At 45.7% G+C, this 22,752-nt stretch overlaps 1 protein-coding gene across 1 annotated transcript in view; it reads right to left on the bottom strand.

Annotated features, from left to right (window-relative positions):
• Positions 1-22,752, bottom strand: part of LOC126272864 (venom dipeptidyl peptidase 4-like) — a 285,445-nt gene that overhangs the window by 152,412 nt on the left and 110,281 nt on the right. The window contains exons 5-6 of the mRNA XM_049976083.1: positions 15,969-16,153; positions 1,338-1,447 (exon numbers count right to left, since the gene is read on the bottom strand). Of these exons, the coding sequence (XP_049832040.1) occupies positions 1,338-1,447; positions 15,969-16,153 (295 nt within the window). The remainder of the gene's footprint in view (positions 1-1,337; positions 1,448-15,968; positions 16,154-22,752) is intronic.

Genomic DNA, 22,752 nt, shown 5'->3' on the forward strand with positions numbered 1-22,752 from the left:
CTATCTGGATAGCACAGCTTCACTTCTGCCAGTACTTTATGTCCTACTTTGCAACTTTCACAGAAGCTCCCCTGCGTAACTCGCGCGACTGCCGCTCCTAGAAGAAATGTTTTCTATCTTCTGTTCTTCCTCTGTGTAATGTTCTCAACCTTAGAAATGCGATCAATGCTAATTTACCAAGAATTGTGTAACCCTCAGCAATTATTGAAACTAGTTGACAGGAAACAAGAGCTACTACATTAAGTCTTTCTCGCGGGAGCCCGGGAAAATTTTAGCGCTACGTAGCTTTCACAAAACGTCGCAACTCACGAAAGTATACGTTAGAAGCAAGATACTTGTATTCATAATGCCACACACATTGGGTGCCTCACTGTATTACTGGTATGGTTGTTACTTGTTGTCAAAATTGTGTGTGGTACATGAAGGTCTGTAACAAAAAACGCAGTTCGGGCGCGAAGCCTGCTTCACACAAGGTGTCCATAGAGTTACACGTTCTGCATAAAAACGCAAAGCTCTCGATAGTATTTTGTGTCCTAACTTGATACGACACAACACAGTGCTTTGGAAGTTGATCCATGCAACTGGCCCTGTCAACTTTTTTAACTTTAAGCATTGGATATTATTCAGTAGGTCCATTTCGACATGCTCCTTAAATACAGTGTCTACCAGACACTCGGGACACTTCTCAACGGAGAGGACTGCAGTGTATAAAAGGACTCGACCAAATTCCTTCCTTCCCCAAATAAATTCACAGCGTTACAGCTACTTCGCAGCGTCTAACTGTCACAATATGTGTACTGTCGTGGCACATTAGTATATGAGCTGACAGGATGTTATGTTATGTTAACCGGGGACCTAGAAACGACGGAGAGGCTCCGTCCCCGCCGCAGCCGCAGTGGTCCACAACCCCACGACGACTACCACAGTCCACTTCACTCCTCCGACGCCCCACACCGAACCCACGGTTTTTGTGTGGTTTGGCCCTCGGTGGACCCCCCAGGGATCGTCTCGCATCAGACGAGTGTAACCCCTATGTTAGTGTGGTAGAGTCATAGTGGTGTACGAGTACATGGAGAACTTGTTTGCGCACCGATCGCCGACATAGTATAGCTGAGGCGGAATAAGGGGAACCAGCCCGCATTTGCCGAGGCAGATGGGAAACCGCCTAAAAACCATCCAAAGACTGGCCAGCTCACCGGACCTCGATACAAATCCGCTGGGCGGATTCGTGCCCGGGACTGACGCTCCTTCCTGCCGGGAAAGCTGTGCGTTAGACCGCACGGCCAACCGGGCGGGCATCTGACAGGATGTTTAACGAAAACAGCAGTCTCACTTACTCGCTGACGACGTCGACTGGAGCCAGCAGCTGCTGAATGCTCAGGCAGGGGCAATCTTCAGACGGCAGACTCACAACCTTCAGCGCTACGGTGGCCATCGGCGTGCCGGCCTGCAACATCGGTAATGCTGTATTGTGCAATAGACATAAATTGCTACGAAGAACTCGTTTATGAGAGTTACTACAACGGCAGATAGATGTTACTTGTGCTTTACATGAGTCAAATGTAGAGCATGTCTGTTAAAACACAGATGAATTTCGCATGCAGACATTATTCATGCTCAACTGGTCAGGTAGTGCTTAACGTTGGCACCTTCTTTGCGAACGGCAGTCTTAATACTTTTAACACATCTACATCTAATAATATGCAGGCCAAAGTGAAGTGCATGGCACAGTATACGTCCCATTTTCAACAGGATTTTTTCCCATTCCATTTATGTATGGAACATGGGATGGGTGAATGCTTAAAAGATTCTGTCCATGAAAGTCTCTTTGGGTTTGCTGCCGTATCGTAACATCAACTCAGTTCGATATTTCGGCGATCCAACTGGTCGCCATCTTGAGGAAAATGCTGCTTTTGCTGATGAGTCTCACTGATAACTGACGCAAAGCTTTTTTTTCCTTCATTGTTATTTCACTCCCCATGATGGGAGGGGGGGAGGCTGGCAGCGGCATAATACGCCACTCTTCAGCCAAGAGTGTTGCAAAAAACATAAGCACATGAGAAAAAGAATACATAAACGAGAATGGTACAAATGTGTGAATAAACGATAACAGAAACGGACCAGTAGAAAATGTTGATTAAAAAACATAGATCAGAGCCCCAGACACATGCAGAGACCGAAGTGAAAACTAAGAAACGCCACAGCGGGAACACAAATGAGTGACACTCGCGACACTGTTGGTGCCGATGTAACGTAGCACTGCACACAGGCTGCCAATCGACGTCCTATATAGGCCTCCGTACCGTACACATTGCATGCGCCGCCCATCAAAGTTGCTGCCTTCCAAGACTGAGAGGTGGCCCCGCCCTTACTAGAACACTGGCGGCAACGATATAACGCACTCAGGGATGATATTCGAATACTCGGACTGGCCGCACCGAAGAACGTTCTGTTTTGATGCGGAATAGTACAGGATTCCACGACCTGCTAAGAGGAAACCCATTGTCTCTGTTAATTAAATTATCTGCCAATCTAATTTCATTTGATTCTTATAGACACGCTTCCAAAAACCGGAAGTATTGGCAACTATCACAGTTTCTACAAATTTCATACCGTGTCCCTCATTTAAGCAGTGTTCTGCTACTGCCGATTTTTCCGGCTGTTGTAACCTCGTATGATAGCGATGTTCCACACACATGTCATGAACGGTGCGAATCGAACGGTCGATGCTAGCCTTCCCATATTGACACGGAATTTTGTACACACCGGGTTTCCTGGGCCCCAAATCATCTTTCACAGAGCCGAGTAGTGCCCTAATCTTAGAAAGTGGACGGAACACACTCTTAATGTTAAAATTCCTACCTTAAACAATACGCCACCAGGATAAGGGATAAAGGCTACCGGTATATGTTCCAGTCATGGTCCAAACTCCATAGCCCGACGAATCTGCTTCTCAGAGTATCCATTTTCCGTGCAACAGCCTTCAAATGCGCAAGTCCTTGTGTTAAGCTGTGCGCAAGTCCTTGTGTTAAGCTGCACGCGTCAGAAACTGCATATGCTCTGCGTACCAAAATCCTAAGGACGCCACTGCGTTGGTATGGTGGATGACAACTCTTAGAATGCAGATACCGATCCGTGTGCGTCGGCTTTCGGTGAACACTAAATCCCAAAGTACCATCAGGTTTTTTTTATAAACCATGACATCTAAAAATGGAAGCATCCCAATACTTTCAACCTCCATGGTAAATTTAATGTGGCGATGAAGACAGTTGAAGTGGTCCAAAAATCTTTTAAGAGCGGCACGTCCATGTGGCCAGACGAAAAAGGAATCATCCACATGTCTCCATTTTATTCCACGACTGAAATCATTGACGCTGAGTCCTTCAGATCTATTAGTGAGTTTTGATGTGGTATCTGTTTACACGTGTCCCTCTGGAAGAGTTCCTTGGCTTTAGTGCAAAAATGTATGAAGAGTTGGTGAAGCTTTGTCGTCATGCGCTGACATCCAAGCATTTTTTACTTAACGGCAACATTTTTGAACAGAATCACGAAGTGGCTATGGGTAGTCCTTTATCACCCATAGAGGCAATTTATTTATGGAGGACTTCGAGGATATGGCACCCAGGACTTCGGCTTTGCAACCAACGTGCTTCTGGAGACATGTGGATGATTCCCTTTTCGTCTGAAACATGGACGTGATGCTCTTAATAGATTTTTGGACCACTTCAACTGTCTTCATCACCGCATTAAATTCAGCATAGAGGTTGAAAGTAATGGGATGCTTCCATTTTTAGATGTCATGGTTTATAAAATACCTGATGGCACTTTGGGACTTAGTGTTCACCGAAAGCCGACACACACAGATCGGTATCTGCATTCTACGGGTTGTCATCCACCATACCAACGGAATGGCGTCCTTAGGACTTTGGTACGCAGAGCATATGCCATTTCCGACGCGGACAGCTTAACCCAAGAACTTGCGCATTTGAAGGCTGTTTTAAGGAAAATGGATACTCTGAGAAGCAGATCCGTCGAGTTATGGAGTTTGGACCATCACTGGAGGTGCATGAAGAGGAGAGTAGATCGGTGGCCTTTATCCCTTACGCTGGAGGCATATTGTTTAAGATAGGAAGAATTTTAAGGAATTTTAACATTAAGAGTGAGTTCCGTCCACCATCTAAGATCAGGTTACTACTCGGCTCTGTGAAAGACGATTTGCGGCTTAGGAAACCCGGTGCATACACAATTACGTGTCAATGTGGGAAGGCTTACATCGGCCGTTCAATTCGCATAGTTCATGACAGGTATGTGGAACATCGACGTCATACGAGGCTACAAAAGCCGGAGAAATCAGCAGTAGACGGTTCAAATGGGTCTGATCACTGTGGGACTTAACATCTGAGGTCATCAGTTCCCTAGAACTTAGAACTGCTTAAGCACAACTAACCTAAGAACATCACACACATCCATGCCCGAGGAAGGATTCGAACATGCGACCGTAGCGGTCGCACGGTTCAAGACTGAAGCGCCTAAAACCGCTCGGCCACAGCGGCCGGCATCGGCAGTAGCAGAACACTGCTTAAATGAGGTAATCGGTATGAAATTTGAAGAAATTGTGATAGTTGCCAACGCTTCTGGTTTTTGGAACAGTGTCTACAAAGAAGCAATTGAAATTTGGTTGGCGGATAATTTAATGAACAGAGACAATGGGTTTCCTCTTAGCAGGCCGTGGAATCCTGTACTATCTCGCATCAAAACAGAACGTTCTTCGGTGTGGCCAGTCCGAGTATTCGAATATCGTCCCTGAGTGCGATATATCGTTGCCGCCACCTCCCAGTCTTGCACGGCAGCAACTGTGATGGGCAGCGCATGCGCCGGGTACGATACGGAGGCCTATATAGGACGTCGATGGGCTGCTTGGCGTCAGTTACCAGCGGGACTCATCAGCAGAAGCAGCACTCTCCTGAAGATGGCGACCAGTTGAATCGCCGAAATATCGGATCGAGTTGATTTTACGATCCGGCAGCAAGAGGCTTTCAAGATTTATTGCGCCAGGAAAGCCTACGATGTCAGACTCCGTTCATGCTGTAGATAGTTCAAACTTCGTTTCACGATCCCTACGCAAGCGAAACTTGGTGAGATGGGTTGGGCTGTATGTTCCTAAATTCACTTCTTAATGCACCTTTTTGAAACTTGGTGAATATGATTTAACGACATAGTTGAACACAGGGTGCTCAGAAACAGCCTGAGATACTTGTAAGAGTGTTGCAGGGTAGGCTGCGTTGAGAAGTAACTGTTAAGAAACAAATTCCATACGTTGCGCCGTCTCAGAGTTAACTAGCACTGAAGTTATCCAATCTACATCTACATCTACATCTACATGACTACTCTGCAATTCACATTTAAGTACTTGGCAGAGGGTTCATCGAACCACAATCATACTATCTCTCTACTATTCCACTCCCGAACAGCGAGCGGGAAAAACGAACACCTAAACCTTTCTGTTCGAGCTCTGATTTCTCTTATTTTATTTTGATGATCATTCCTACCTATGTAGGTTGGGCTCAACAAAATATTTTCGCATTCGGAAGAGAAAGTTGGTGACTGAAATTTCGTAAGAAGGTCTCGCCGCGACGAAAAACGTCTACGCTGTAATGACTTCCATCCCAACTCGTGTATCATATCTGCCACACTCTCTCCCCTATAACGCGATAATACAAAACGAGCTGCCCTTTTTTGCACCCTTTCGATGTCCTCCGTCAATCCCACCTGGTAAGGATCCCACACCGCGCAGCAATATTCTAACAGAGGACGAACGAGTGTAGTGTAACCTGTCTCTTTAGTGGACTTGTTGCATCTGCTAAGTGTCCTGCCAATGAAACGTAACCTTTGGCTCGCCTTCCCCACAATATTATCTATGTGGTCCTTCCAACTGAAGTTGTTCGTAATTTTAACACCCAGGTACTTAGTTGAAATGACAGCCTTGAGAATTGTACTATTTATCGAGTAATCGAATTCCAACGGATTTCTTTTGGAACTCATGTGGATCATCTCACACTTTTCGTTATTTAGCGTCAACTGCCACCTGCCACACCATACAGCAATCTTTTCTAAATCGCTTTGCAACTGATACTGGTCTTCGGATGACCTTACTAGACGGTAAATTACAGCATCATCTGCGAACAGTCTAAGAGAACTGCTCAGATTGTCACCCAGGTCATTTATATAGATCAGGAACAGTAGAGGTCCCAGGACGCTTCCCTGGGGAACACCTGATATCACTTCAGTTTTACTCGATGAGTTGCCGTCTATTACTACGAACTGCGACCTTCCTGACAGGAAATCACGAATCCAGTCGCACAACTGAGACGATACCCCATAGCTCCGCAGCTTGATTAGAAGTCGCTTGTGAGGAACGGTGTCAAAAGCTTTCCGGAAATCTAGAAGTACGGAATCAACTTGAGATCCCCTGTCGATAGCGGCCATTACTTCGTGCGAATAAAGAGCTAGCTGCGTTGCACAAGAGCGATGTTTTCTGAAGCCATGCTGATTACGTGTCAATAGATCGTTCCCTTCGAGGTGGTTCATAATGTTTGAATACAGTATATGCTCCAAAACCCTACTGCAAACCGACGTCAATGATATAGGTCTGTAGTTAAATGGATTACTCCTACTACCCTTCTTGAACACTGGTGCGACCTGCGCAATTTTCCAATCTGTAGGTACAGATCTATCGGTGAGCGAGCGGTTGTGTATGAGTGCTAAGTAGGGAGCTATAGTATCAGCGTAATCTGAAAGGAACCTAATCGGTATACAATCTGGACCTGAAGACTTGCCCGTATTAAGCGATTTGAGTTGCTTCTCAACCCCTAAGGTATCTACTTCTAAGAAACTCATGCTAGCAGATGTTCGTGTTTCAAATTCTGGAATATTCCATTCGTCTTCCCTGGTGAAGGAATTTCGGAAAACTGTGTTCAATAACTCCGCTTTAGCGGCACAGTCGTCGATAACAGTACCATCGGCACTGCGCAGCGAAGGTATTGACTGCGTCTTGCCGCTTGTGTACTTTACATACGACCAGAATTTCTTCGGATTTTCTACCAAATTTCGAGACAATGTTTCGTTGTGGAACCTATTAAAGGCATCTCGCATCGAAGTACGTGCCAAATTTCGTGCGTCTGTAAATTTTAGCCCATCTTCGGGATTTCGCGTTCTTCTGAACTTCGCATGCTTGGTTACTCTGTAACACACATTAAGTGCCTAGCAGAGGGTTCATCGAACCATTTTCATACTACTTCTCTACCATTCCACTCTCTAATGGCGCGTGGGAAAAAGGAACACCTAAATCTTTCCGATCGACCTCTGATTTCTCTTATTTTATTATGATGATCATTTCTCCCTGCGTAGGCGGGTCTCAACAAAATATTTTCGCATTCGTAAGAGAAAATTGGTGATTGAAATTTCGTAAATAGGTCTCGCCAAGAAGAAACCCGCTTTTGTTTCAGTGACTGCCACCCCAACTCCCCAGAGACGACGCCGCCAAACGTGTTCTTCGTTTAGTTTCCTAAAACCGAACAAGAGAACGGTACGCAGATTGGACATGTGGTGGTAGTAGAGATGGACAGCAGCCAAAGGCTGAACAGTCTTGCGCGCAGGCATCTACGCTATAACAACTGACGTAGTTGTATCTGGCGGGCCGCTTGAATTTGCGCCCGCAACGGCCTAATTGGCTAACTTCAACGCTAGTTAAATCGGAAGTGGCTCGGCGTATCCATTTTTTTCCCTTAACAATTATATCTCTGCACAGTCTACCCTGCTACACCCTTACAAACGCGTCAGACTGTTTTTGACCTCACAAATTATTGTTGTTGTTGTGGTCTTCAGTCCTGAGACTGGTTTGATGCAGCTCTCCATGCTACTCTATCCTGTGCAAGCTTCTTCATCTCCCAGTACTTAGTGCAACCTATATCCTTCTGAATCTGCTTAGTGTATTCATCTCTTGGTCTCCCTCTACGATTTTTACCCTCCACGCTGCCCTCCAATGCTAAATTTGTGATCCCTTGATGCATCAGAACACGTCCTACCAACTGATCCCTTCTTCTGGTCAAGTTGTGCCACAAATTTCTCTTCTACCCAATGCTATTCAATACTTCCTCATTAGTTATGTGATATACCCATCTAATCTTCAGCATTCTTCTGTAGCAACACATTTCGAAAGGTTCTATTCTCCTCTTATCCAAACTAGTTATCGTCCATGTTTCACTTCCATACAAGACTACACTCCATACAAATACTTTCAGAAACGACTTCCTGACTCTTAAATCTATACTCGATGTTAACAAATTTCTCTTCTTCTGAAACGATTTCCTTGCCATTACCAGTCTACATTTTATGCCCTCTCTACTTCGACCATCGTCAGTTATTTTATTCCCTAAATAGCAAAACTCCTTTACTACTTTAAGTGTCTCATTTCCTAATCTAATTCCCTCAGCATCACCCGATTTAATTTGACTGTATTCCATTATCCTCGTTTTGCTTTTGTTGATGTTCATCTTATACCCTCCTTTCAAGACACTGTCCATTCCGTTCAACTGCTCTTCCAGGTCCTTTGCTGTCTCTGACAGCATTACAATGTCATCGGCGAACCTCAAAGTTTTTATTTTTTCTCCATGAATTTTAATACCTACTCCGAATTTTTCTTTTGTTTCCTTTACTGCTTGTTCAATATACGGATTGAATAACATCGGGGAGAGCCTACAACCCTGTCTTACTCCCTTCCCAACCACTGCTTCCCTTTCATGCCACTCGACTCTTATAACTGCCATCTGGTTTCTGTACAAATTGTAAATAGCCTTTCGCTCCCTGTATTTTACCCCTGCCACCTTCAGAATTTGAAAGAGAGTATCCCAGTTAACATTGTCAAAAGCTTTCTCTAAGTCTACAAATGCTAGGAACGTAGGTTTGCCTTTTGTTAATCTAGCGTCTAAGATAAGTCGTAGGGACAGTATTGCCTCACGTGTTCCAATATTTCTACGGAATCCAAACTGATCTTCCCCGAGGTCGGCTTCTACTACTTTTTTCATTCGTCTGTAAAGAATTCGAGTTAGTATTTTGCAGCTGTGACTTATTAAACTGATAGTTCGGTAATTTTCACATCTGTCAACACCTGCTTTCTTTGGGATTGGAATTATTATATTCTTCTTGAAGTCTGAGGGTATTTCGCCTGTCTCTTACATCTTGCTCACCAGATGGTAGAGTTTTGTGAGGACTGGCTCTCCCAAGGCTGTCAGTAGTTCTAATGGAATGTTGTCTACTCCCGGGGCCTTGTTTCGACTCAGGTCTTTCAGTGCTCTGTAAAACTCTTTACGCAGTATCATATCTCCCATTTAATCTTCATCTACATCCTCTTCCAAGTACATCGCCCTTGTATAGACCCTCTATATACTCCTTCCACCTTTCTGCTTCCTCTTCGTTGCTTAGAACTGGGTTTCCATCTGAGCTCTTGATATTCATACAAGTGGTTCTCTTCTCTCCAAAGGTCTCTTTAATTTTCCTGTAGGCAGTATCTATCTTACCCCTAGTGAGATAAGCCTCTACATCCTTACATTTGTCCTCCCTGCTTAGCCATTTAGCACTTCCTGTCGATCTCATTTTTTAGACGCTTGTATTCCTTTTTGCCTGCTTCGTTTACTGCGTTTTTATATTTTCTCCTTTCATCAATTAAATTCAATATTTCTTCTGTTACCCAAGAAGTTCTATTAGCCCTCGTCTTTTTACCTACTTGATCGTCTGCTGCCTTCATTACTTCATCCCTCAAAGCTACCCATTCTTCTTCTACTGTATTTCATTCCCCCATTATTGTCAATTTTTTCCTTTTGCTCTCCCTGAAACACTCTACAACCTCTGGTTCCTTCATTCTATCCAGGTCCCATCTCCTTAATTTAGCACCTTTTTGTAGTTTCTTCAGTTTTCATCTACAGTTCATAACCAATAGATTGTGGTCAGTGTGGTGTCACCGCCAGACACAACACTTGCTAGGTGGTAGCCTTTAAATCGGCCGCGGTCCGGTAGTATACGTCGGACCCGCTTGTCGCCACTATCCATGACTGCAGAACGAGCGCCGCCACACGGCAGGTATAGAGAGACTTCCTAGCACTCGCCCCAGTTGTACAGCCGACTTTGCTAGCGATGGTTCACTGACTTCTACGCTCTCATTTGCCGAGACGATAGTTAGCATAGCCTTCAGCTACGTTATTTGCTACGACCTAGCAAGGCGCCAGTATCCGTACTATTGATATTGTGCATCATGTACCATAAAGAGCGACGTTCGTTATTAATGGATTAAAGTTAAGTATTCCACCAGCTAAGTCCGTTTTTCTCAATTCTAATTCCCTTGTCATGTTCTAGACCTCACGCCAGCCTGCGTGAGCTAAACGCGTGCATTTCGGCCTCCTTTAGTACTCAGAGGTTGGCTCTCCTGCCAACCACAACAATCAGAGTCCACATCTGCCCCTTGAAATGTCTTACAACTTAAAACGTGATTCCTAAATCTCTGTCTTACAATTATGTAATCTATCTGATACCGTTAGGTATCTCCAGGATTCTTCCATGTATACAACCTTCCTTTATGATTATTGAACCAAGTATTAGCTATGATGAAGTTATGCTCTGTGCAAAATTCTACTAGACGGCTTCCTCTTTCATTTTTTCTCCCCAATCCATATTAACCTACTATGTTTCCTTCTCACCCTTTTCCTACTAACGAATTCCAGTCACCCATGACTATTAAATTTTCGTCTCCCTTCACTACCTGAATAATTTCTTTGATCTCATCATACATTTCTTCAATTTCTTCATCATCTGCAGAGCTAGTTGGCATATAAACTTGTACTACTGTAGTAGGTGTGGGCTTCGTATCTATCTTGGCCACAATAATGCGTTCACTATGCTGTTTGTAGTAGCTTACCCGCATTCCAATTTTCCTATTCATTATTAAACCTACTCCTGCATTACCACTATTTGATTTTGTGTTTATAACCCTGTAGTCACCTGACCAGAAATCTTGTTCCTCCTGCCACCGAATTCCCACTATATCTAACTTTAACCTATCCATTTCCCTTTTTAAATTTTCTAACCTACCTGCCCGATTAAGGGATCTGACATTCCACGCACCGATCCGTAGAACGCCAGTTTTCTTTCTCCTGATAACGACATCCTTTTGAGTAGTCCCCGCCCGGAGATCCGAATGGGGGACTATTTTACCTCCGGAATATTTGACCCAAGAGGACGCCATCATCATTTAATCATACAGTAAAGCTGCATGCCCTCGGAAAGAATTACGGCTGTAGTTTCCCCTTGCTTTCAGCCGTTCGCAGTACCAGCACAGCAAGGCCGTTTTGGTTAATGTTAGAAGGCCAGATCAGTCAATCATCCAAACTGTTGCCCCTGCAACTACTGAAAAGGCTGCTGCCCCCCTTCAGAAACCACACGTTTGTCTGGCCTCTCAAAAGATACCCCTCCGTTGTGGTTGCACCTACGGTACGGCCATCTGTATCGCTGAGGCACGCAAGCCTCCCAACCAACGGCAAAGTCCATGGTTCACTGGGGGAACCTCACCAATATGCATGGGAAATTTATTTATGCGGGTGGCATTGCCATCGGTAACCAAAGTTCGAGCTTTGCCCAAACTTATGACTGTACTGACAGAAGACCTTCGAATAATAACTGAATATTTAAAAAAATGGGCGCTCCAGTGGAATCCAAACAAAACTGAAGTCACGTCGTTTCATCTAAACAACAGTTATGAGCAAAAAACTGTTATTATCCATTATGATAAGTTCGCAATGATCCTTGATAGCCGGCCGCGGTGGCCGAGCGGTTCTAGGCGCTTCAGTCCGGTACCGCGCTACTGCTACAGTCGCAGGTTCGAATGCTGCCTCGGGCATGGATGTCCTTAGGTTAGTTAGATCTAAGTAGTTCTAAGTTCTAAGGGACTGATGACCTCAGATGTTAAGTCCCATAGAGCTCAGAGCCATTTGAACCATTTTGAAGCGTAATAAACAACCCACGTAGGTTGGTGTCATTCTCGATGGAACACTCACCTTCAAACAACACCTGGAAAAATATTTAGCAGAACTGAGAACTAGAACTAACCCGATTCAGAAGCTGACCAGTGCGTCGCTCCGTGCCACCGCCTAAACTTTAACAATTAGCATAAAATCCCTCGTACACTCAACAGCAGAATACTGCGCTCCTGTCTGGATCAATAGCTGCCGTACACAGCTAAACCAGGCGATGCGAACCATAACTGGAACTATTAGACCAACTCCACTCCAATGGCTACTATCAATGAGTAATACAGCACCTTCACTAACTGAAACGATTGGCATTTCTCAAATAACAATTAAAAAAAGCAATGCCAACCCAATCCTTTCCATTCTTGTCGATACAGATTTCCTTAAACGGCAGCAACTGCCACTGAAGTCAAGACATCTACCTGCAGCAGTCGCCAACCACCTTAGCGACTTCAACATCAGTGATCATCGGACATCACTTTGCCATGGTGAGAATGTCACGAACTCCTTCCCCGTGGCAGGCCCAGCTTTGAAGGTACCAGTAAACTTCCCATAATTGCGACTTTAACAGGATTCGCAGAAATCATGGTATATACAACGAAAGACTGTCTCAGTGGGGAACTCCAGAGTGCCCCTGATGCGACAGATGTCGAACCCAGTTGTCCCTCATGACTTTTCTTGGCACTTACCTGTCATGGCGCTTAGAACAGCACTCTTGAACTTTGCATACATAAAAATACCAGTCTTAGAGATGAATGTTACATGGAGACTGATCAGGTGTTATGTAATCTGTTCCTGTTTACTCTTTATTAGCAGAAACACATATCTTCCAATTGAGACTCATAGTCATTGATGCAACAATGGCCTTATTACCGTTGATTCCTTGCTCCACAATTGGAACGAAAAGTTCCCGTCTGTTTGTAACGAGAAGATCTAAGATGTTAGCCACACGAGTGAGTTCCCTGATTAATAGCTCAAGGTGATTTTCGGATAAGGCACTTAGATTGATTTCACACGACTCCCTGTCTCTATTTCCTTACCTAAACGTGTGACTCTCCCACGATGTAGCTGCTAAGTTGAGATCTGCACCTAATACTTTAGATCAGAAAATTTATACGCTCTCTTCTCCTAATGTTCTCTGAAATGTTCCACGTCTGCCGGGTGGTTATAATTAAACTTTCTCTATTTAACTTGTTATAACACGGAAACAAATTACCGTACGATTATCTGTCTTACTAGCATTGATGTCCAGAGTATGGGGTGCATGATTTCCATGCGTCACAGCACCACCGTCCAGTTCCAACTATGGCCACCAGGTGTCGTGATCAGTCACCGTGATTCATAGTCTCAGACACCTGATCAGTAGCAGTGCACTTGTTGACATGCCAACATGAGCTTGGACAAAAGGAGCAGGGCATTATTGGCGAAGCTCTGTTATCAAGACAACACTCATTCTGCAGCTGCACTTCCAGGACACACAACGGCGTGTTGACATCGCTCTCCACATTCTCCCAAGGATTGATGTGGACGAGGGCTGGTCCTGAACCATCCAATGGACAGACGAAGAGCATTTTTCTGTGAGGTACTACCGTATGGTGTGCCTTGACGGTTACATTCATTATTGGCCCACTGTTTTTTGAACAGGTTGGCTTTGAAGGACCAAAGACGTGCAGCGTGACTGGCCAGCGTTACTGCTATAAGCTTCGCCAGCGTGTCATACACGCTCTACAGAAGAGAGACGCATTGAACTCAACAGTTTTCGTGCAAGATGGGGCACCACTGCATATCGCTCGTGAATTCATCTGCTTCTCCGAAACACATTTTGAATCGGTCGAACTACCAGCCTCTCGTTTCCAAATGCTTAATCGGCTGCATCAGCAGATCTCATTCCCTGCGATTTCTGGTTGTGGGGCTACCTGAAGGACAGGGTTTAGCAGGGGAACATTCACACATGTGTTGTTCTGAAGCGCAGCGTAACAAGAAAGATAGCCAGCATACCTAAGCACATGCTTCGTTCTGCTGTGCAGAATGCAATCCTGCGCTTTCAGACTCTTCTCGACACTCATGGGCGCCATCTCGAGCCCTATTTTAGAAGTAATGGTATCGGTATGTAATCTACATCTACATTTATACTGCACAAGCCACCCAACGGTGTGTGGCGGAGGGCACTTTACGTCCCACTGTCATTACCTCCCTTTCCTGTTCCAGTCGCGTATGGTTCGCGGCAAGAACGACTTCCAGAAAGCCTCCGTGCGGGCTCGAATCTCTCTAATTTTACATTCGTGATCTCCTCGGGAGGTATAAGTAGGGAGAAGCAATATATTCGATACCTCATCCAGAAACGCACCCCCTCGAATCCTGGACAGCAAGCTACACCGCGATGCAGAGCGCCTCTCTTGCAGAGTCTGCCACTCGAGTTTGCTAAACATCTCCGTAACGCTATCACGCTTACCAAATAACCCTGTGACGAAACGCGCCGCTCTTCTTTGGATCTTCTCCATCTCCTCTGTCAACCCGACCTGGTACAGATCCCACACTGATGAGCAATACTCAAGCATAGGTCGAACGAGTGTTTTGTAAGCCACCTCCTTTGTTGATGGACTACGTTTTCTAAGGACTCTCCCAATGAATCTCAACCTGTCACCCTCCTTACCAACAATTAATTTTATATGATCATTCCACTTCAAATCGTTCCGTACGCATACTCCCAGATATTTTACAGGAGTGACTGCTACCAGTGTTTGTTCCGTTATCATATAATTATACAATAAAGGATACTTCTTTCTATGTATTCGCTATACATTACATTTTTCTATGTTAAGGGTCAGTTGCCACTCCCTGCACCAAGTGCCTATTCGCTGCAGATCTTCCTGCATTTGTCTGTAATCGTATGATGTACCTAGTGGCACAATAAAAGTGTTTCAGTTGAATAGATTCTGCATTATTTCTCTTCCCCATGTGCTAAGATTCTGCATTATTTCTCTTCCCCATGTGCTTTACATTAATGCTACCAATTTTGGTTCTCGTACGGTGATTAGATTTCGTGTTATAACGTATTAAATAGGAAAAGTTTAATTATAACCAACCGGTATGTCTGGTGAAACGCCGGGTCTGTTCCCTCGAATGGCCGACGTAGCCGTCATCATTTTCGTCTTGTGAGGCGGGCTTGTGTTTAATGGTATAGTTGTAGCAGGTGAGGCAAAGTATCCAACGCTGTAGGCATGGATAGTGCTAACCGCTCAGGAACACGGGAGTGCGGCCCCAATAACTCAAATATTGGTTTGTGGTCCCTATGAGTGTAAACTTAGTCTCCAGTGAGAAAACACGGAATTAATTACAAAGACAATCGCTGAAGCTTCGTTTACTGTTTGCGAGTAGTTACTTTGAGCAGGTGTGGGCATCTTTGAAGTTGCTCTGTACTGTCGTCGTTCTCAACTTGAAAGCAGCAAACTATTAGTATGTCAGAATTATGCGTTAAAAAAAACTCTATCTCATCGAATTTAGTAGTTTTGTACCAAAAGCGGCGAATTTTGTCTCAAAATCGAGTAATAGAACCGATTCTCTTAGAATTTTTGGTAGTATTCGCTGTTACGGATAAGTAAACAGAATTGCAACAATTTACTCCATATATCTCTATGTTGCAGCAAAACAGTTCTAACAAACTACACTGCTAGCACAGAAAAATCTTGTTTCCAGCATCTTAGGACTATGTAGTAAAACTACTACTACACCCCTTTAAAAAATTAAAATGAGGTGCTGTATGTTGTATGGATACTACATGTTAGATGTGCTTCACTTCATTGCCGTTTTGGTAAGGAGTTTATACATTCTTCAAATGACTAGTAAAACTGCTGGTGTATGTGCGATGTAACAAAGCAACGCTGCAATATTTACCTTGGGGAAGCGGAAGGTAATCAGGTTAGCGTACTGATTCTCCAGGGCTCCAGGTCTGCCGTAGTAAACGAATCTGGCGCTGGCTACTGACGAGACGTCCTTCTGGATAAAGATCAGCTTCCTTCCGTTGGGAGAAAACAACAGCGATGCATCCTGGCCCACTGTCTCCACTGGGTGGGACCATGCTGGAACATTAATTCATTTCTTCAGGCACTGGTTGCTCAGGAGTCAACTGACACTCTCAGGATACTAGTCGACATAGCTCGTGAAAGAAACAAAAAATATCACACTGTAGCGGAGGACACGAGCAACAAACATTTTGTGAAAGGTTGCAGTATTAAGCAGACCTGATCCCTAGGCTTCACCTAAGCACACAACTAGGTCAAAAGAGCACTATTTCATTTCACACTGCTAATCCAGCCGCCTCCGTAACCGATGGCGCTAACTCATGAATGTTTGGTGGCGCTCGACCCTCAGATAACAGGTTGATACCATGGTGGGATGAAGCTCTCCCACCACCCGTCTTCGGTCGGCAAGGGAAGGAAGGGCTGTGCTGTTTAGTCGCTGATCGCCAGTCCTCGCGCCATTGTCCTCGAGTCGAGTCCAAACTTCCCCATAGTGTTTTGTGGAGTGAGGACCTACCACACTGTTGACGGCAGTCCTTATGGAGGAGGGAGTTAGAGTCCAGCTGTCCTATTGGGTCTGCTCGAGAAACATAGGCTACTGTAATACTTCTGGCTGGATGGCCCATGCTGAGTTATGCCAGATCTGAAACAATTTGCTGGTTCACTGAGGGACTTATTCCAGTCAAATAAACCTATTGTGTCATGATCATGCACTGTGTGTGTTGTCAGTTACGCGAAACGATTAAGAAATATGTTTTCTCGTCTCCAGTTGAGCGCTAGAACAACGGAATTATAACGAAGCGTCGCCTTTTTTTTTACTCTGAATTGCTAACATCCGAGAACATAGACTCCTGAAAGATCTGACAGAATGGGTGGCTTCGGTATGAGGGTGAATGTGCATGGAGTAAGATGTACATAGAGTGAGTGCTTGTTCTAAACAGTACAGATTTCGTTCTACTTCACTTGTGTGTTCTTATTATTATTTATTGTAATGGTCATTAAGAGTGGTACACATTGCAAACGATAGTTCTTCTGAAAAGTAAAGAGGAAAATGCCAGGATGGTTCCCTCGGAAGGGCACTGCCGCTTTCCTTCCCCATCCTTCCCTAATCCGATGGGATCGATCCCTGTTTGGTCCGCTCCCCCAAATCAACTATCAATGGACCTACGGCAGTGCGATATCTTCTGCGTAAGGAACATGCACTACTGGCCATTAAAATTGCTACACCAAGAAGACGACGTGCTACAGACGCGAAATTTAACCGACAGGAAGATGTTGTGATATGCAAATGATTAGCTATTCATAGCATTCACACAAGGTTGGCACCGATGGCGACACCTACAACGTGCTGACATGAGGAAAGTTTCCAATCGATTTCTCACACACAAACAGGAGATGATCGGCGTTGCCTAGTGAAACGTTGTTGTGATGCCACGTGTAAGGAGGAGAAGTGCGTACTATTACGTTTCCTACTTTGATAAACGTCGGATTGTAGCCTGTCGCGATTGCTGTTTATCGTATCGCGACTTGCTGCTCGCGTTGGTCGATATCCAATGACTGTTAGCAGAATATGGAATCGGTGGGTTCAGGAGGGTAATACGGAACGCCGTGTTGGATCCCAATGGCCTCGTATCACTAACAGTCGAGATGACAGGCATCTTATCTGCACGGCTGTAACGGATCGTGCAGCCACGTCTCTATCCCTGAGTCAACAGATGGGGACGTTTGCAAGACAACCACCATCTGCACGAACAGTTCGACGACGTTTGCAGCAGCATCGACTATCAGCTCGGGGACCATGGCTGCTGTTACCCTTGACGCTGCATCACAGACAGGAGCGCCTGCGGTGGTGTACTCAACGACGAACCTGGGTGCACGAATAGCAAAACGTCATTTTTCTGGATGAATCCAGGTTCTGCTAACAGCATCATGATGGTCGCATCCGTGTTTGGCCACATCGCGATGAACGCACATTGGAAGCGTGTATTCGTCATCGCCATACTGGCGTATCACCTGGCGTGATGGTATGGGTGCCATTGGTTACACGTCTCGGTCACCTCTTGTCCGCACTGACGGCACTTTGAACAGTGGACGTCGCATTTCAGGTGTGTTACGACCCGCGGCTCTCCCCTTCATTCGATCCCTGCGAAACCCTACATTTCAGCAGGATAATGCACGACCGCATGTTGCAGGTCCTGTACGGGCCTTTCTGGATACAGAAAATGTTCTACAGGTGCCCTGGCCAGCACATTCTCCAGATCTCTCACCAATTGAAATCGTCTGATCAAAGGTGGCCGAGCCACTGGCTCGTCACAATACACCAGTCACTACTCTTGATGAACTGTGGTATCGTGTTGAATTTACATGGGCAGCTGTATCTGTACACGCTATTCAAGCTCTGTTTGACTCAATGCCCAGGCGTATCAAGGCGAGAGGTGATTGTTCTGGATACTGATTTCTCAGGAGCTATGCGCCCAAATTGCATGGAAATGAAATCACATGTCAGTTCTAGTATAAAATATTTGTCCAATGAATACCCGTTTATCATTTGCATTTGTTCTTGGTGTAGCTATTTTTATGGCCAGTAGTGTAGCTGTAGAAGACGCGAGGTGTGTGGCAACGAAGTTGCGCTGTGCGCCTGACGTGTACACGTCTACCTAATACGCCTGTTTCAAGAGGCTGGCTGTTACAGTCAACCACACCATCCTGTTTTAAGCAGTATGTTTCACTCTCTCCCCCTGTCAGCATTATACAATGCAAATATGACGTCACACTGAACTCCCAGTATAGTCACACACGGGCGTTTTATATGCGCGTCACAGGTAGCACAAGGAACAGGTGCCATGCTGTCAAGGATTTCACAGCCGCATGCCATTTTGGGGGGGGGGGGGGGGGGGGGAATTAAACGTTAGTAGTTTTGAGTTCAACCTAGCACTGTTTAGGATGACGTGCAATTTCAAGGCACATGAAATAGTAAATCATTGTCACAAAATTGTGTGAATTTTCAAAAATAAGATGAATACATTCAAAGTAATATTACTTTACTAAACCTCATTTGCACATATTTAAAATTAGTACAATATTTTTATTGCATATTCTCTTCCACTATCGTCCTCTACGTAGCATTGGGAACTTGCGGTACCATATTGTCGACAGAGTTCTTTACTTCACATTATTAATAAACTTTACATAGAAATAGGGGTAAGGCTGAGCGGGTATGAGCACAGGCAGCTCGTTATCCTTCTTCTGTAAACAAAGAAACCACTTGGCTTGGGAACTTATGTAATCAAAGTATACGCTCGTGTTCTTAGGTCTGCGACTAAATTATGGTTCAAATGGCTCTGAGCACTATGGGACTTAACATCTGAGGTCATTAGACCCCTAGAACTTATAACTACTTAAACCTAACCAACCTAAGGACATCATGCTATGCCCGCGTCAGGATTCTAACCTGTGACCGTAGTGGTAGCGCGGTCCTAGACTGAAGCGCCTAGAACCGCTCGGCCACTCGGGCCGGCCACTAAATTATGACCCAACTATCTAAGTACTTGGCATTGCCCAGGTATATATTTACTCCAATACTCCTATCTTCTGTCAGTCCATTTCCGCCTTCCCCCTCTGTCTTATCACCTCCTCCACTATCACACTCTGTCCATCTTCACTGCCACCTCTCTCTGTCCACCTTATCCACCGCCCCCCCCCCCCCCCAAATCTCTTTCTGTCCTCTCTCTGTCCATCTCTTCTTCCCCCTCTCCCTGTTCATATCCTTCCCCTCCCTTTTGCATCCATTCATCTCCTCTCCCCTCTATCCATCTCATCCTCTTCCCTTTCTACGTCTACATCTACATGATTACTCTGCAATTCACATTTAAGTGCTTGGCAGAGGGTTCATCGAACCACAATCATACTATCTCTCTACCATTCCACTGCCGAACAGAGACGGGAAAAACGAACACCTAAACCTTTCTGTTCGAGCTCTGATTTCTCTTATTTTATTTTGATGATCATTCCTACCTATGTACGTTGGGCCCAACAAAATATTTTCGCATTCGGAAGAGAAAGTTGGTGACTGAAATTTCGTAAATACACTCTTGGAAATGGAAAAAAGAACACATTGAAACCGGTGTGTCAGACCCACCATACTTGCTCCGGACACTGCGAGAGGGCTGTACAAGCAATGATCACACACACGGCACAGCGGACACACCAGGAACCGCGGTGTTGGCCGTCGAATGGCGCTAGCTGCGCAGCATTTGTGCACCGCCGCCGTCAGTGTCAGCCAGTTTGCTGTGGCATACGGAGCTCCATCGCAGTCTTTAACACTGGTAGCATGCCGCGACAGCGTGGACGTGAACCGTATGTGCAGTTGACCGACTTTGAGCGAGGGCGTATAGTGGGCACGCGGGAGGCCGGGTGGACGTACCGCCTTATTGCTCAACACGTGGGGCGTGAGGTCTCCACAGTACATCGATTTTGTCGCCAGTGGTCGGCGGAAGGTGCACGTGCCCGTCGACCTGGGACCGGACGTCAGCGACGCACGGATGCACGCCAAGACCGTAGGATCCTACGCAGTGCCGTAGGGGACCGCACCGCCACTTCCCAGCAAATTAGGGACACTGTTGCTCCTGGGGTATCGGCGAGGACCATTCGCAACCGTCTCCATGAAGTTGGGCTACGGTCCCGCACACCGTTAGGCCGTCTTCCGCTCACGCCCCAACATCGTGCAGCCCACCTCCAGTGGTGTCGCGACAGGCGTGAATGGAGGGACGAGTGGAGACGTGTCGTCTTCAGCGATGAGAGTCGCTTCTGCCTTGGTGCCAATGATGGTCGTATGCGTGTTTGGCGCCGTGCAGGTGAGCGCCACAATCAGGACTGCATACGACCGAGGCACACAGGGCCAACACCCGGCATCATGGTGTGGGGAGCGATCTCCTACACTGGCCGTACACCTCTGGTGATCGTCGAGGGGACACTGAATAGTGCACGGTACATCCAAACCGTCATCGAACCCATCGTTCTACCATTCCTAGACCGGCAAGGGAACTTGCTGTTCCAACAGGACAATGCACGTCCGCATCTATCCAGTGCCACCCAACGTGCTCTAGAAGGTGTAAGTCAACTACCCTGGCCAGCAAGATCTCCGGATCTGTCCCCCATTGAGCATGTTTGGGACTGGATGAAGCGTCGTCTCACGCGGTCTGCACGTCCAGCACGAACGCTGCTCCAACTGAGGCGCCAGGTGGAAATGGCATGGCAAGCCGTTCCACAGGACTACATCCAGCATCTCTACGATCGTCTCCATGGGAGAATAGCAGCCTGCATTGCTGCGAAAGGTGGATATACACTGTACTAGTGCCGACATTGTGCATGCTCTGTTGCCTGTGTCTATGTGCTTGTGGTTCTGTCAGTGTGATCATGTGATGTATCTGACCCCAGGAATGTGTCAATAAAGTTTCCCCTTCCTGGGACAATGAATTCACGGTGTTCTTATTTCAATTTCCAGGAGTGTAGATCTCACCGCGACGAAAAACGTCTTTGTTTTTATGACTTCCATCACAACTCGCGTATCATATCTGCCACACTCTCTCCCCTATTACGTGATAATATAAAACGAGCTGCCCTTTTTTGCACCCTTTCGATGTCCTCCGTCAATCCCACCTGGTAATAATCCCACACCGCGCAGCGATATTCTAACAGAGGACGAACGAGTGTAGCGTAAGCTGTCTCTTTAGTGGACTTGTTGCATCAATGTCCTCCCAATGAAACGTAACCTTTGGCTCGCCTTCCCCACAATATTATCTATGTGGTCTTTCCAACTGAAGTTGTTCGTAATTTTAACACCCAGGTAATTAGTTGAATTGACAGCCTTTAGAATTGTACTATTTATCGAGTAATCGAATTCCAGCGGATTTCTTTTGGAACTCATGTGGATCACATCACACTTTTCGTTATTTAGCGTCAACTGCCAACTGCCACACCATACAGCAATCTTTTCTAAATCGCTTTGCAACTAATACTGGTCTTCGGATGACCTTACTAGACTGTAAATTACAGCATCATCTGCGAACAACCTAAGAGAACTGCTCAGATTGTCACCCAGGTCATTTGTATAGATCAGGAACAGCAGAGGTCCCAAGACGCTTCCCTGGCGAACACCTGATATCACTTCAGTTTTACTCGATGATTTGCCGCCTATTACTACAAACTGCGACCCTCCTGACAGGAAATCACGAATCCAGTCGCACAACTGAGACGATACCGCATAGGCCCGCAGCTTGATTAGAAGTCGCTTGTGAGGAACGGTGTCAAAAGCTAGCCCGAAATCTAGAAATACGGACGAGTCCTGACCGGTATAGAAGTCTGTAAATGATATGAAATGACAAACACGCCAAATGGGCTCTGCACTTCGATGTTTGAACTTAAATAAACTCTCCGCTAGATGTCCAGAGAGGGGATGCTTGCATCTCATTGGCAGCGGCGTAATCGATCGTGGCAGCGCCCTCGTGTCGCGGGTTGGTCTATGGGAAACGCGGCGGCGTAACTGACGACGCGCGTATTTTAAAGTGCGACCGAACGGATGGCAGTCGCACTTTAAATTCTGTCTGCAAAATGTATTACGAATACAGTTAGAAGAAGAGAAGTAATAAATTAAAATCTCG

The sequence above is a fragment of the Schistocerca gregaria genome, chromosome 5 (genome assembly GCF_023897955.1).
Source record: "Schistocerca gregaria isolate iqSchGreg1 chromosome 5, iqSchGreg1.2, whole genome shotgun sequence".
Lineage (NCBI taxonomy): Eukaryota > Metazoa > Arthropoda > Insecta > Orthoptera > Acrididae > Schistocerca > Schistocerca gregaria.